Below are 12,097 nucleotides of genomic sequence, written 5' to 3' on the forward strand. Positions count from 1 at the left end.
GGACTCAACTCCCTCTACGCTTCAACAGTCCCGTTCCCATCTAGTCAGTTTCCAGAAAGAAGCCTCAGCACATGGGTCAAGCAGGTTAGCGTGTCCCGTCTGTCTATACAGGGAGCGTCTGTCTATACAGGGAGCGGAGAGTCATTCGTTCAGCCCCATGGCCTCCCACGGCCCTCGCTGCTGCCCAGAGGCCGCAGCAGCAGGTGCACGGCCGCACCGGCCCTTGGTCCTGCCTTGCTGAGAATCCCGAGGGGACCGCGTGACTTCTCTGGGGGCCCTCCTCACAGCCTCGCGCGGGAGAGGCCACGCATTCACCCATTAAGCAACTGACTTGTTTACAGGACAGGAATGCAAGCCAGTAACCGTACAAATATGCTGGGTATTCTGAGCAAAAAATGTCCAGAGCTCGTGCACACGGCAGGATACACAGAGTTGACCTGAGCTTACTTCATTTTTTTATTACGAATTTTAAGTTACACAGTTAATCTATGAATACATCCTCTACGTCCTCCTTGGTTTAAAAAAAGAAAAAACTAGCCTGATTTCCCGTCAGGCTAAATGAAGTCTGTCTGGCGGACTCCACCAGCCCCCTCGGCCTCTGCCCTGGTTTATTCACGCCACTTCACTCGCTTCGTGTCCAGTCCTCAGCTCGGGATCTGTCATCCAAAAATGACGTTTCAGAGCATCTCGTGAGCTGGTGCGCACGGAGGCCACAAATACATTTTGTTACGTGAACAGAATGCCAAACGGGGGACTGAGGATTCTGGGGGCAGAGGAACAAAAACACCGAGCGAGGCCACTCTCTTTCCATAGAGGTAAAACGAGATCACGCAGACTAAGCCTGGAGAGCGTTCCCCCGCTTGTAACTCATGACTCTGTCTGGAACCCGGCCCTTCCCTTTCAAGAGCATCTTGTCAGGGTAGACGTAGACTGTGCCGAACGCCTGGCTGTCCGGCGCCGTCTCTATCACGCCCTCTAGGTTGACGTGGTGCACACCAAAGGGGTCCTCAGAGTAGCCGCCGTCGTGAGTGTGACCGGCAAAGAAACACACCACACACTTGTGGGACCAAATCACGGCCAGGGCATCTCTGTAGTTCCAGGCCAGGCACACACTGTCCGAGGCCTCGGGGTAAATGGGGAGGTGGCCTGTCAGTTAAAGAGAAGAAGAGTTATGAGCCAATCAGGAAATATCTCTTTCATCAAAATAAATGGCTAAAAGCTAGCACGCGGGGGAAAAAGGCCCATTGTTCCAGATCGACTAAGCCCAGCGAGTGCGCACACACGCGAAGCTCTGGCTGCTCTGCACCCACAGCCCCGCGGCGTGCAGACGGGGGGACGGTCCGCACAAGGGGCGAGGCCAGGACCGCCGAGCTCCCCACGGCGCCTGAGGACGCACGGACACCAAGAGACCCGGACACAGACGCTGTGCTGGGGTCCAGTCTCACCCGTCTGCTTAGAGACGCAGAAAGAGGTGCTCCTAGATTTAGGAACCGTTCCGGGATGGGTCAACGGGTTATACGTCATCTACACAGACACTCAATGCTTTAAAACGGATTCGTGCCATTTTCAACACCTCCATGAGAGCAAGCTAGCCGGAGCCAATTAACAGATGCGAAAAGCGAGGTACAGCAGGGACTATTTGTTCAAGGTCCCACGGCAGGTGTGTGCAGGGAGAACCCCGGGAATCTCGAGCTCCTGACGCCGGGACACACGTGAGGTCACGCCACCTGTCATTCCGCGGCGCGGGCACAACAGCTCACTCAGCTTCACTCCTTCCCCATGAGTCACTTTCCTTTTCTGTTCCTGCAAACTGTTACTTCTATTCTGACATTTATCCTGAATTTTTATTCTGTTTTTATCTATTAGTTTGTAATATAGTGTCAACAGCCCCCTAAAGAACCAAAGGCGCCCCAAGAACTTAAGAGTTTGCATGTGCATGACCCACCTGCTCCTGAGGCCATGCTAAGGGCTCCGGGCCCAGAGAGGCCAGGTGGCTTTACAGACCAAGCGGCCATATGACTCAAGTGACACAGGGACCATCTCCCTGTCCAAGCGGCCCTGGGCTGCAGGAACCTCCCCTGTCCTCCCTGTCTTCCTCCCAGCTCCATGGACGTTTCCAGAATTCTTCCTCCCCACTCCTTCCTGAAAGCGCCTGGATACCCAGTCCCTGGGCTTCGCTCCTCTGCCTGCACCTAATGCCCTGTGATCCAGGAATCCGTCCCGAGGGTCACGAGTAGTCTTCCAAGTCCTGCCCGGCCTCCCCACTGTGAATTTCAGACTCAAACACCCAAACTGCTTCTCAGCATCTCCCGTGATATCTCCCGGCCTTGAGACTTCACATTTCCAAACCCCAGTTGCCGAATTCTCCACCCAAAACCCCTCCTGCTGCAGGGCCCCCACCAGATCTCTGCCCACAGCTGTGCTACCCTCCCAAGTGCACGGCCAAGCCCCAAGTGCACAGCCAAATGACCAGAGTACCCAAAAGTCAAGCAAAAGAGCACAGTAAAATGAAAGAAAATTGCTTATCAGCCATTTTAAACTTTGCCATAGAAAACCGCACATGCTCAGTTGCTAAAGGTTTGTTCATCGGATTCTCAGCTTACGGGAAAAGGGAGAAACTAAGAGACAGATAACGGAGGCAGGTTCCTGCAGTAAAAAAACGGGCAAGGCAGGACGGGGCGGGGAAGGACATGGGGCGGACCCCAGTTCCCGCCGAAATCATGCGCCACTGCAAGATCCACGTTACTTCATTTCTGTTTCCTGATCTTTGAAACTGGCAGGTTTGAGGTATGACCTGTAGGTCCCTTTCCGCTCACGTCCTCTGAAGTGACAGGCCCGGCCTGGCAGCGGGAAGCTGAACAGAGACAAGTCGAGAACGAGCCCGGCTGCTGAAGAGCCAGGGAGTGTCACACCAGGGGCCCCGGGGCACCTTGTGGCTCAGAAGGACACCTGATGTAACGGCCGCCGCAACACCCCTACTCCATCCACACGCTTTCCCGCGGCAGGAACCGATCACCAGGTGAGCCCTACGTGCAGATGTGCGCTTCTGTTCCGCCGACCGTCAGAACCTCCTGCTGTTTCCAAGGGGTTCTCATGTCCGTAATTCCATGTGATACAATACTCGGGAAGCCAGTCTGTGGTTCCGCATTTACCCCGGGTCACATGGCTCACCGAACACCCAGGGTCAGACGGCTCACATGGGTCCCGGGGTCACACGGCTCACATGGGCTCCTGGGCTCACACGGTCACACGAGCTCCCGTGCACGGGACGGCATGGCATCCCTGCGACCCCAAGCACAGTCTTCTCAGCTGTCACCATCAATTCTACAGCAAGGATCGAAACGCAGACCCCAGGCCAAGGACACCAGCCACACCGCAAATCCAAAGTCAGCTCTCCGTGTGCGTGCGCACGCCTGCTGCTGAGGGCACTGAAGCACCTCCAGGTCCCTAGAGCCTGCGACAGCAGCGTGTCTGTGAAAGGTGATTCTAAGCGGAAGTCGTGCAACCCCCATCTGCTCGTGATGGCGCGGCAGCCCCGACTCCAGGAGTGACGTCCTCACCGCCAGGCCATCTCGCACCCGCACTCGTTCCCAGCTTTACTGCCAACTCAACAGCAGACGCCTCTGTCGGGGCCACAGTGACGGCTGGCAGAGGTCTGGTGTGGGGCCTGGACTGAACTTCGCACTCGGGCGTTACAGCTGACCGTGGACAAAGGCCTGACCTGCGTGGGTGCACGCAGACACAGATTTTACAGTGCTGTCAACGTTCTTCTCTTCCCTACGATTCCCTTAACAATACTTTCTCCCCGCTAGCTCACTTGTAAGAATATGGCACAGAATACACGTTAAAACAGACAAAATATATGTCAATCAACTGTTTATGTTCTCCATGAGGCTCCAAGCCAATAGGAGGCCATGTGTCATTTAAGCTTCTAGGGAATCACAAGTTGTATGTGGATTTTCGACACTGCAGGGGGTGGCGCCCCGTCCCCCACGGCGTTCAAGAGTCAACTGTACACGTACACTGATCCCATGTGCTGAAATTCTACTTTGAGACCTAAAAGGCCAACTCCCAGGCACTAACATATGGCAACATGTTTTTGCTATTTTACAGTTCTTTCCTGGCTGGGCCATAAATGTCGGTCTTATACTCAGGTTCTCAACATTAAAAAGAAGAGGAAGCATTCATTTCACAGCAAGAGGACATCGCAATGTAAACATTACTAGCACGCGGTCGACCTAATTCTCCCATCCTCTAAAATGCTGCTGTGACCAAGTAATTGAAATACTTACTCACAATCACCACCTTTTCCTGGTTTGTGTCCGAGAAGGTGAGAACTTCGTTCAACCAGTTCAGCTGCTCTTGGCTGAATCCTCCGTTGAACTGGACAAACTGGGGCTCAGACAGTCCTGAAATGAATGAGGTACGTTAGACCCATCAAGCGTGTTCAGTTTTTCCCTCCTTTGGGCATTTGAACTCGGCTAACATGGGGACACCTGTACCTTTAGGAATATTAGGCAGCAGCTGACTTAAAACAAGAAACCACCAGGATTCAGGGCGACGCAGGGATGAATCGTGCTGTGCTGTGCGCCTGCTCTGCTTACCTCACGGACCTTCTCCTGCGTCCTGATGCCCAAGGCGCCCTCCGCGGGGCACCCTGCCCTGTCCCGCCCTCTGTCCCCAACACTCCGCCCACCCCACACCCCCGAAAGACGACTCCTTCCAACCGTGCAGGTTTCCACTTCCATGAGCTTCTCTTGGGAGAGGCCATCTCCTCTGACCACCGAAGCCAAAACAGCAGGTGATCCCTGTAACGCTCTATGTGATTTTCTTGGTAGGATTTATCACCATGGAAGTAATTTCATTTGTTTCATGTATCACTGGTCCCGCCCATCTACGTCTCTGTTTCCTCCACTCAACCCATTAAAAAGAGAAGGGAAGCCGTCAGCATTGCTTATGGCTCTGACTAGCTAGCCCTAGAAAAACGGCCTGGCCCAGGACATTCAGACATCCGTGAAGCGCATCCTTAACCAGCGGCAACCAATCCACGCACCATGAGGCCTGTGAGAAATCTGGACCCTGAAAAATGGCGACAATATACTTTTACCTTAATCGTCCATCTTCCTGCTGAATAAAAGGTAGCTGAAGAATTTAAAGACAATGTATTAGATTCTCAGCTCAAAGGAATAATTCACCTTGAGGACTGTTCAATTCCGAGTTTGGATTGTGACCCCTCAGTATCTTCAGACACTGCTGGTACTTTGCAGAGGACTGGTCCACGCCTAAGACGCTCAGGTCGTAAGCATCCAGCAAGATGAACCGGAACTGGGGGAACGGTACAAAATGGTAAGCATAGTAGCTCTCGGAAGGCACGGTCTCGGGGTGGCGCACAATCTGGTCTTCCAGAAACTTTGTGTTCAGTTTGGAATTGGTTAGGTAGTGTCTGCTGAAGTTGTAGAACTCGTGGTTCCCCCACGTGTGATGCACGGGCGCTTTCAGCGTCTGGAATGTGCTCATAACGAGCTCCAGCGACTTCTCGGAGGTTTTATACTGCGCGTTGTATCCGTCGATGACGTCCCCCAGCTGGAGCACACAGCGGGGCGGGCTGCCGGCTGTGTTCCAGTGCTCGATGGCGCCCTGCAAGTGGACCAGGCTGTGTCTGTAGTAGCGCCGCCTGTTTCCCTGGAAGTTATAGCCATCCTCCAAGTCGGCATACTGAATATCTGCTATGACTCCAAAGGAGAAGAGGAATTCGGAGGTCTCGCTCAGTGGCCCAGGACTGGGCTTGCCATCATCCATAACCTCCACACGGGGTCTAAAAAAATACGTAAGTAAAACAAAATAAAGTTAAAAAGGATAGCCACGTCATACACAGCTCACTCTCCTAAATGCACTGAAGAGAACGGGAAGGTGAATGTTGAGCGTTAACCCGCCAGGCGGCACGTTAGAGAGAAGTCCATAGTCTTAAAGTCGACTGTCTTGGGTCCAAACTCTCACGTCTTTGACACGGTTCCATTTTCTCATCGTAAGGTACACGATCGCCTGTATTCTTCACGACAGTAACAATCTACCAAAGGGTGCTATCCTATCGTGAACAGGCATTCTAATTCCAGGAAAGTCAAAGTCACATGTGACAGAATTTGTCATTTTACAAACAGACACACGCACAGTACGTTCTTCTACAAACACCAAATCAATTCTATCAAAAATGTCAGGATCCTTTTTTTCAGAACGTTGTGTTACACTCATGTGATGTACTTGATACGTGAGATTCCCCTTAGAGACTATTTCTGTGTCAGGCTGGTCTTTTCTCTTCTTTGGTGACTACGTCACCCGAAATAACTTTCTCGTGTTTTACATCTGGAATAACAGGGAGAGAAAATAAAGACACGAGAGGAATCATTTTATTTTGTTTTGTTTTGTTTTTTAATGTTTTATTTATTTCTAGGAGAGAGAGACAGCATGAGCAGGGGAGGGTCAGAGAGAGAGGGAGTGACAGACTCTGAAACAGGCTCCAGGCTCTGAGCTGGCAGTCAGCACAGAGCCCAACGCGGGGCTCGAACCCACCAACCGCGAGATCATGACCTGAGCGAAAGTCGGACGCTTAACCGACTAAGCCACCCGGGCACCCCGAGAGGAATCATTTTAAACAAACAAAATCCAGCGTACGAACTATAATATCGATGTGACTGAGAGATAACGTTCCTGCTTCTTGAATAGCTAGATTCTAATTTGAACCAGCTTTTCTTAACCTGAACATTAGGTACCCTGTACCCACAAGTGAAATGGAAACTACATAATCTTTCCTTCTCACACGTGATCTGTGTCCTGCCTCACTAGCCAAGAACAAGGGATTTAGTCCTGAGAAGCTATTATTTTATTAGCTTGTTTATAATCTAAATTTATAATCATTTCTAATGCCTTAAAAGAGCTAAGAACACTAAAGATTAAGAGAAAAATCAGGGGCGCCTGGGTGGCTCAGTCAGTTAAGCATCTGACTTCAGCTCAGGTCATGATCTCAGTTTCTGGGTTTGAGCCCTGCGTCTGGCCCTGTGCGGACAGCTCAGAGCCTGGAGCCTGTGTCAGATCCTGTGTGTGTCTCCCTCTCTCTCTGCCCCTCCCCCGTTCACACTCTGTCTCTCTCAAAAATAAACATTAAAAAAAAAATTTTTTTTTTAAACCAAAGGCTATGGTCCTAAGTCATGGACTATTCTTATTCTAAGTCTACAGTAATAAACTGTGCTGTGGTATCTAAGTTTATTAAGGCCTAGTTGTTTCTAAAACAACAAATTCATTTGGAATTTCTAAATTCACATTCCAGCTACTGGGACGTACAGCGTGTGCGGTCCTCGTCGACAGACCGCTGCTGTCAGAGGTGAGGGCAACACTCCCGTCAGCAGAAGGGCCAGAGTTGAATGCGGCTTGAGGACCACAGGCCTCTTTATTCTGAACCTGCTGTTCACAAAAGCCACGATTCCACTGGATCCACCCGACAGGCGCTCCCACTCCTTTCCTCCTTAGCCGGGCCGGGGGAACCCGAGCCCTGACACACGCAAAGAAGCCCTAGAAAGGATGGCGGTCCTGGAAAGTGGCTTGGCGTCCTTACGCTTTTTTCCCCCTCCCGTGCTCGCTTCCTCGTACAGTCCCATCTGCAAACCCCAGTCGACAGCGAGGCAGTCAACGTGTGGGAGGTGGGTCAGATCGTCTGATCTGAAAGGTGAACAACTCAGATACGGTAAATCTACGACACCTCCAAGTCTGATGAGTCTGTAGTCGTTCTGGGCTGCAGATACTTGTGACTTAAGAGTGTGGAATCACATGGGAAACTCCAACCAGAAGGGAAGTGAGTAAATGCGTCCCCGGAACATTAGTACCAAAGCTTCCGAGAAAACGACTTCTGGGAGCTGTTCTCCCTTGTCAGATGAGCCTGTTTGTTTTTGTGTTTACACCCAGAAGTTGTAAGGCGATCACCTGTACAGTGGATCTGCTACCGGGAGCTTTTAGTCCCACTCAACTTGACCTTCTCCGGGACACAGCCATTATTCTCGCCTGCCTACCCAGTATTCACTCCCTGTGCGTCTGGTCAACAGCACCCCCGTCTCCTCAGACACCCACACTCTCAGTGCACGTCTCAGTGCGTGTGGTGAGACCTTCCCCTGCTCGCGGCAGAGGCGTCCCTCTGGTCGGTCAGGGGCAAGCCCGTGACCCAGGCGAGTCAGCCGGCCCCAGCTCCGGGACTGTTGCTGGAGGTACCTGCCCAACTACTGCTGCCACGGCGCAAAACTGGTGGCGAAGACTGCAGATGTAGGCAAGGCCGCCTGAGAGGAAACCCAAGCCAGACAGGAGGAGGTCGGAATGACGGGAAGAAGCCAAGTCCTGGAAACGTTAGGTGAGTGCCTGGACCCACCTGTCCCTGTTGATCATTTCATTCTACTGGCCATCAAGTTCTCTCAGTAAAGCCAAATGGAACCGGCTCTAAGGTCCCGTCAGATACACCTTCCACCGGAATGCAGTTTAGAGAAACGCCAGGGCAAACTAAGATTTGCCAACCTTTTAATGAAAATTCAGCAACGTGCGGAGAAGCATCAAGGGCCACACACGGGAACAGTAATGTGTTCTGTGGGAGAAAGGAGACATGTAATGTCCCAGTCGTACAGCTTTTAACAATAAGGCTGGGGCACCTGGGTGGCTCAGTCGGTTAACCATCCGACTCTTGATCCCAGCTCGGGTCTTGATCTCAGGGCTGCAAGTTCGAGCCCCGCACTGGGCTCTGCACTGGGTGTGAAGTCTCCTTAAAAAAGAAAAGAAAAGAAAACAAAAGAAAATAAGGCTAAAGATAGGGAACATACCATTGTATGAAATAAAGAAATTATTCTGAAGAACAGAAATGAAAATCGGTACTGCAATCTGTTAGGAGAAAGGCAGGAAGCAGGAGGGAGGGGCAAGGCCACACGCAAGGAAGAGTCAGAAGTGAGTAAGGCGGGTCGAAAAGGAAAACCCCAAGTGGACAGGGACGGACCCACCAAACTAATTCAATGTCTTTCGTCTGGTCCTACAGGATGCGGGGAGCACAGAAAGATTGCTTTTGGTGGACAGAGAGATAAACTCAAAAGACACCTCCAGTGGGGAAACAGGTTACTAAACATGCCAGTGGCGGAAGCGCTTCAAAGTGCCCACCACCCTCCACCAGACACACACACAGAAGCGGGTGAGGAAACGGTAATCGGTTTTTTTTTTTTTAATATTAAAAAAAAATTTTTTTTACTGTTTTTATTTCGGAGAGACAGAGCATAAGCTGTGGAGGGGCAGAGAGAGAGGCAGACACAGGATCAGAAGCAGGCTCCAGGCTCTGAGCTGCCAGCACAGAGCCCGATGCGGGGCTCGAACCCACAAACCGTGAGATCATGACCTGAGCGTCGGATGCTTAACCGACTGAGCCAGTATGGGTACATGAGGTTTACTCTCCCTACTTTTCTGTGTGTTTCTAAATGTCTGTAAGTTTTTTTTTTAAATGTATTTGTAGAGAAGATCAAGTCTAGATGAATTAGAAGACTAAGAGTATAACATGCTCTTGAAAAGAAAGGAAAATCCCAGGTTGCAAGTGAACTTTGTTCTGAAAGTTTGGACTGCACACCATTATATGTGACATCACCGAAGTTTTAGTTACCAGGCAGCAGGCAGGCTGCTGAAGGCTCTGGAATCAAAGACCTGGAAGTGAACTGCAGCCCCAGTTGTTCCCGGAGTGAAATAATCCTCATCGGCACTTGTGAGATTCAACTAACTTACACTGTATAGCGATCTACCTTGTAAATCACAAGGCGCTGCATGCATGCTATCTTTTAAGTATCTATCTGAAAATTATATCTGCCTGGTGAACCTCAAAATAACCAAAAACTGCTGCAGGTTTTTATAAAACAGAATATGGTAGAAAACTCTACCAGATTTTCAAAAACTTTATTAGTCAATTCCTACAAAAGCTCCTTCAAATAGTCATGGTGCATGATATGCAGGCAGCATTTTGTGAAAACTTCCTTAGGTTTGAATGATTTTTAAGAACAGGAAGAAACAGGGGCACCCGGGTGGCTCAGTCGGTTAAGCATCCGACTTCAGCTCGGGTCATGATCTCACAGTTCATGGGTTCAAGCCCCACGCTGGGCTCTGTGCTGACAGCTCAGAGCCTGGAGCCTGCTTCGGATTCTGTGTCTCCCTCTCTCTCTCTGCCCCTCCCCCACTCATCCTCTGTGTCTTTCTCTCTCTCTCAAAAATAAATAAGCATTAAAAGTTGTTTTTTTTTTTTAAAGAACAGGAAGAAACATCCCAAGGATGCTTACTTTCTGGAAACTTGCTACAAGATGATAACGAATAAAACTTCTGTAGTAAGACTGGCAGAAGGCTGAAGCTGCACGTCCAAGTCCATCAAGCATCTACGATGAACCTGCATGTGAAGACAGCCCTACACTATTGTCCAAGGAAAACAAAGCAGTGGGCAAACAAGTCTGGATAGTAATACGGAGAGACAGGCAAGAGGAACGACAGCGAGAGAGAGAGATGCTCAAAGGCTCAGCCAGAAGTGTCTTGGGGAAGGCGGCCAGTGGGGTAAGCAGAGTTTTCATACGCAGAGCCCATGGGATGGGTGGCTGTGGAAGGGAAAGGGGGGGGCAGTCTTGGCCTATAAGTGTGCTAAATATCGCAGTAACAGGAAAGCTGAGGCTGGAAGGGTTTGTGTCTGGGCACGTGGGGCGGGAATCTGGACCTGAGACACAGCAAACAGGTTACCGTGCTGGGAGCCACACAGAGTCAGGGCCTCGCCGTCCTAGTCAAGGCAGCCTGACTTTACGCCGCGTACCAAATCAGATCGGCCTGGTCACTGCTGACAGAACAAACATGAGATGATATTACCTAGGTTCCGTCCTCTTTCAAAAACAGTACCTAAACTGAAGGGGGAAAACTTCCTTGCTGATCTCCGTGGCTTAAAAGACATAATAAGAGTGACCGGTTTACACTAGAAAATATCTTAGGTACCTTTTCACACTAGAGTTTCACGCATCCATGAAATGAGGCTTAGTTAGAGGTGTGATCAGCAATTCATCCCACGTATACTTATAAAACACCTACTTCGGGTCAGGAATGGTTTGGGAAAGGAGGATTTTATTTAATACTGTAAGTGTAATATGAAATAGTTGTAAGGGCGCCTGGGTGGCTCAGTCAGTTGAGCGTCGCCTTCGGCTCAGGTCATGATCCCAGGGTTCCTGAGTTTGAGCTCCCCTCCACTCAGAATAGCTACCATCAGCGCAGAGCCTGCTTCAGATTCTCCGTCTCCCTCTCTCTCTGCCCCTCCCCTGCTCACGCTCTCTCAAACATAAATAAAACATTTTTAAAAATGTTTTTTAATTAAAAAAAAAAGAAATAGTTGTTAAAAAAATGCTTTGGTAAACAAATTAAGACTAAAGCTATTGAAGGAATCACTTTGGCAAACAAAATTCAACAGACCAGATAAAAATAACACTGCGTTTGAAGCTATATGATGGACATACTTAACATGCAAAGGAGCAATTTAAAAAGATAAACAATAATTTTATGTGCTCCTTGCCTCAATGAGCAAGGTGTTTCTGTATCCTTTTGGCAATCTGAGAGAAAACTCCCTGGGCAAACAAATCCACAGAAATAAAGAGAATTAAAAAAAAAAAAAATGTTACCCAAGGGCAAAACCAGGACAGAAAATTTTGCTTTGAAAACGATCTGAAGTGCACCATGTACTTGGAGCAGAACTTCCAGAAAATCCCATCTGGACTCGGGAATCAGGAACCTCGGGCGTCACCGGGCCCCAACTTGACGGTCCTGGGCCAGCGGCGCGGACTCGCGGACGCAGCCGCCCCAGGCCCCCAACCACCGGGGCGCGAGCTGCTCGCTGGAAGCTCGCCGACGAAGGCCACGCGGGGGTGTGATCCGAAGTTCAGGAAGAGAATTGGGCATTTTCCTGTGTTTTGCCAATCCAGCGGGGAGGGGAGGCGTTAAGAGTGCAAACACGTTGAGATTTAGGAGGCAAATCCTTCGCGGACGTGGGAGGCCCAGGGATGCTCGGGCGCTCGGCGCGGGC

General features: G+C 50.3%; 1 protein-coding gene across 6 annotated transcripts in view; it reads right to left on the reverse strand.

Annotated features, from left to right (window-relative positions):
- Positions 1–438: 438 nt before the first annotated feature.
- The window catches only part of ADPRM (ADP-ribose/CDP-alcohol diphosphatase, manganese dependent), an 11,840-nt gene continuing 181 nt past the window's right edge, over positions 439–12,097 (reverse strand). The window contains exons 2-6 of one of the 6 annotated variants that reach the window (XM_077746674.1): positions 10,777–10,870; positions 8,551–8,791; positions 5,196–5,815; positions 4,293–4,409; positions 439–1,146 (exon numbers count right to left, since the gene is read on the reverse strand). In XM_077746674.1, the coding sequence (XP_077602800.1) occupies positions 836–1,146; positions 4,293–4,409; positions 5,196–5,799 (1,032 nt within the window). In that variant the 5' untranslated portion in view covers positions 5,800–5,815; positions 8,551–8,791; positions 10,777–10,870 and the 3' untranslated portion in view covers positions 439–835. Of the gene's footprint in view, positions 1,147–3,560; positions 3,722–4,292; positions 4,410–5,195; positions 5,816–8,550; positions 8,792–10,331; positions 10,414–10,776; positions 10,871–12,097 lie in introns of those variants that run through there. The other 5 variants (XM_077746675.1, XM_077746676.1, XM_077746677.1 and 2 more) reach the window with 5 other exon arrangements.

This window comes from Crocuta crocuta, unplaced genomic scaffold (genome assembly GCF_008692635.1).
Source record: "Crocuta crocuta isolate KB4526 unplaced genomic scaffold, BGI_CrCroc_1.0 scaffold139, whole genome shotgun sequence".
NCBI lineage: Eukaryota > Metazoa > Chordata > Mammalia > Carnivora > Hyaenidae > Crocuta > Crocuta crocuta.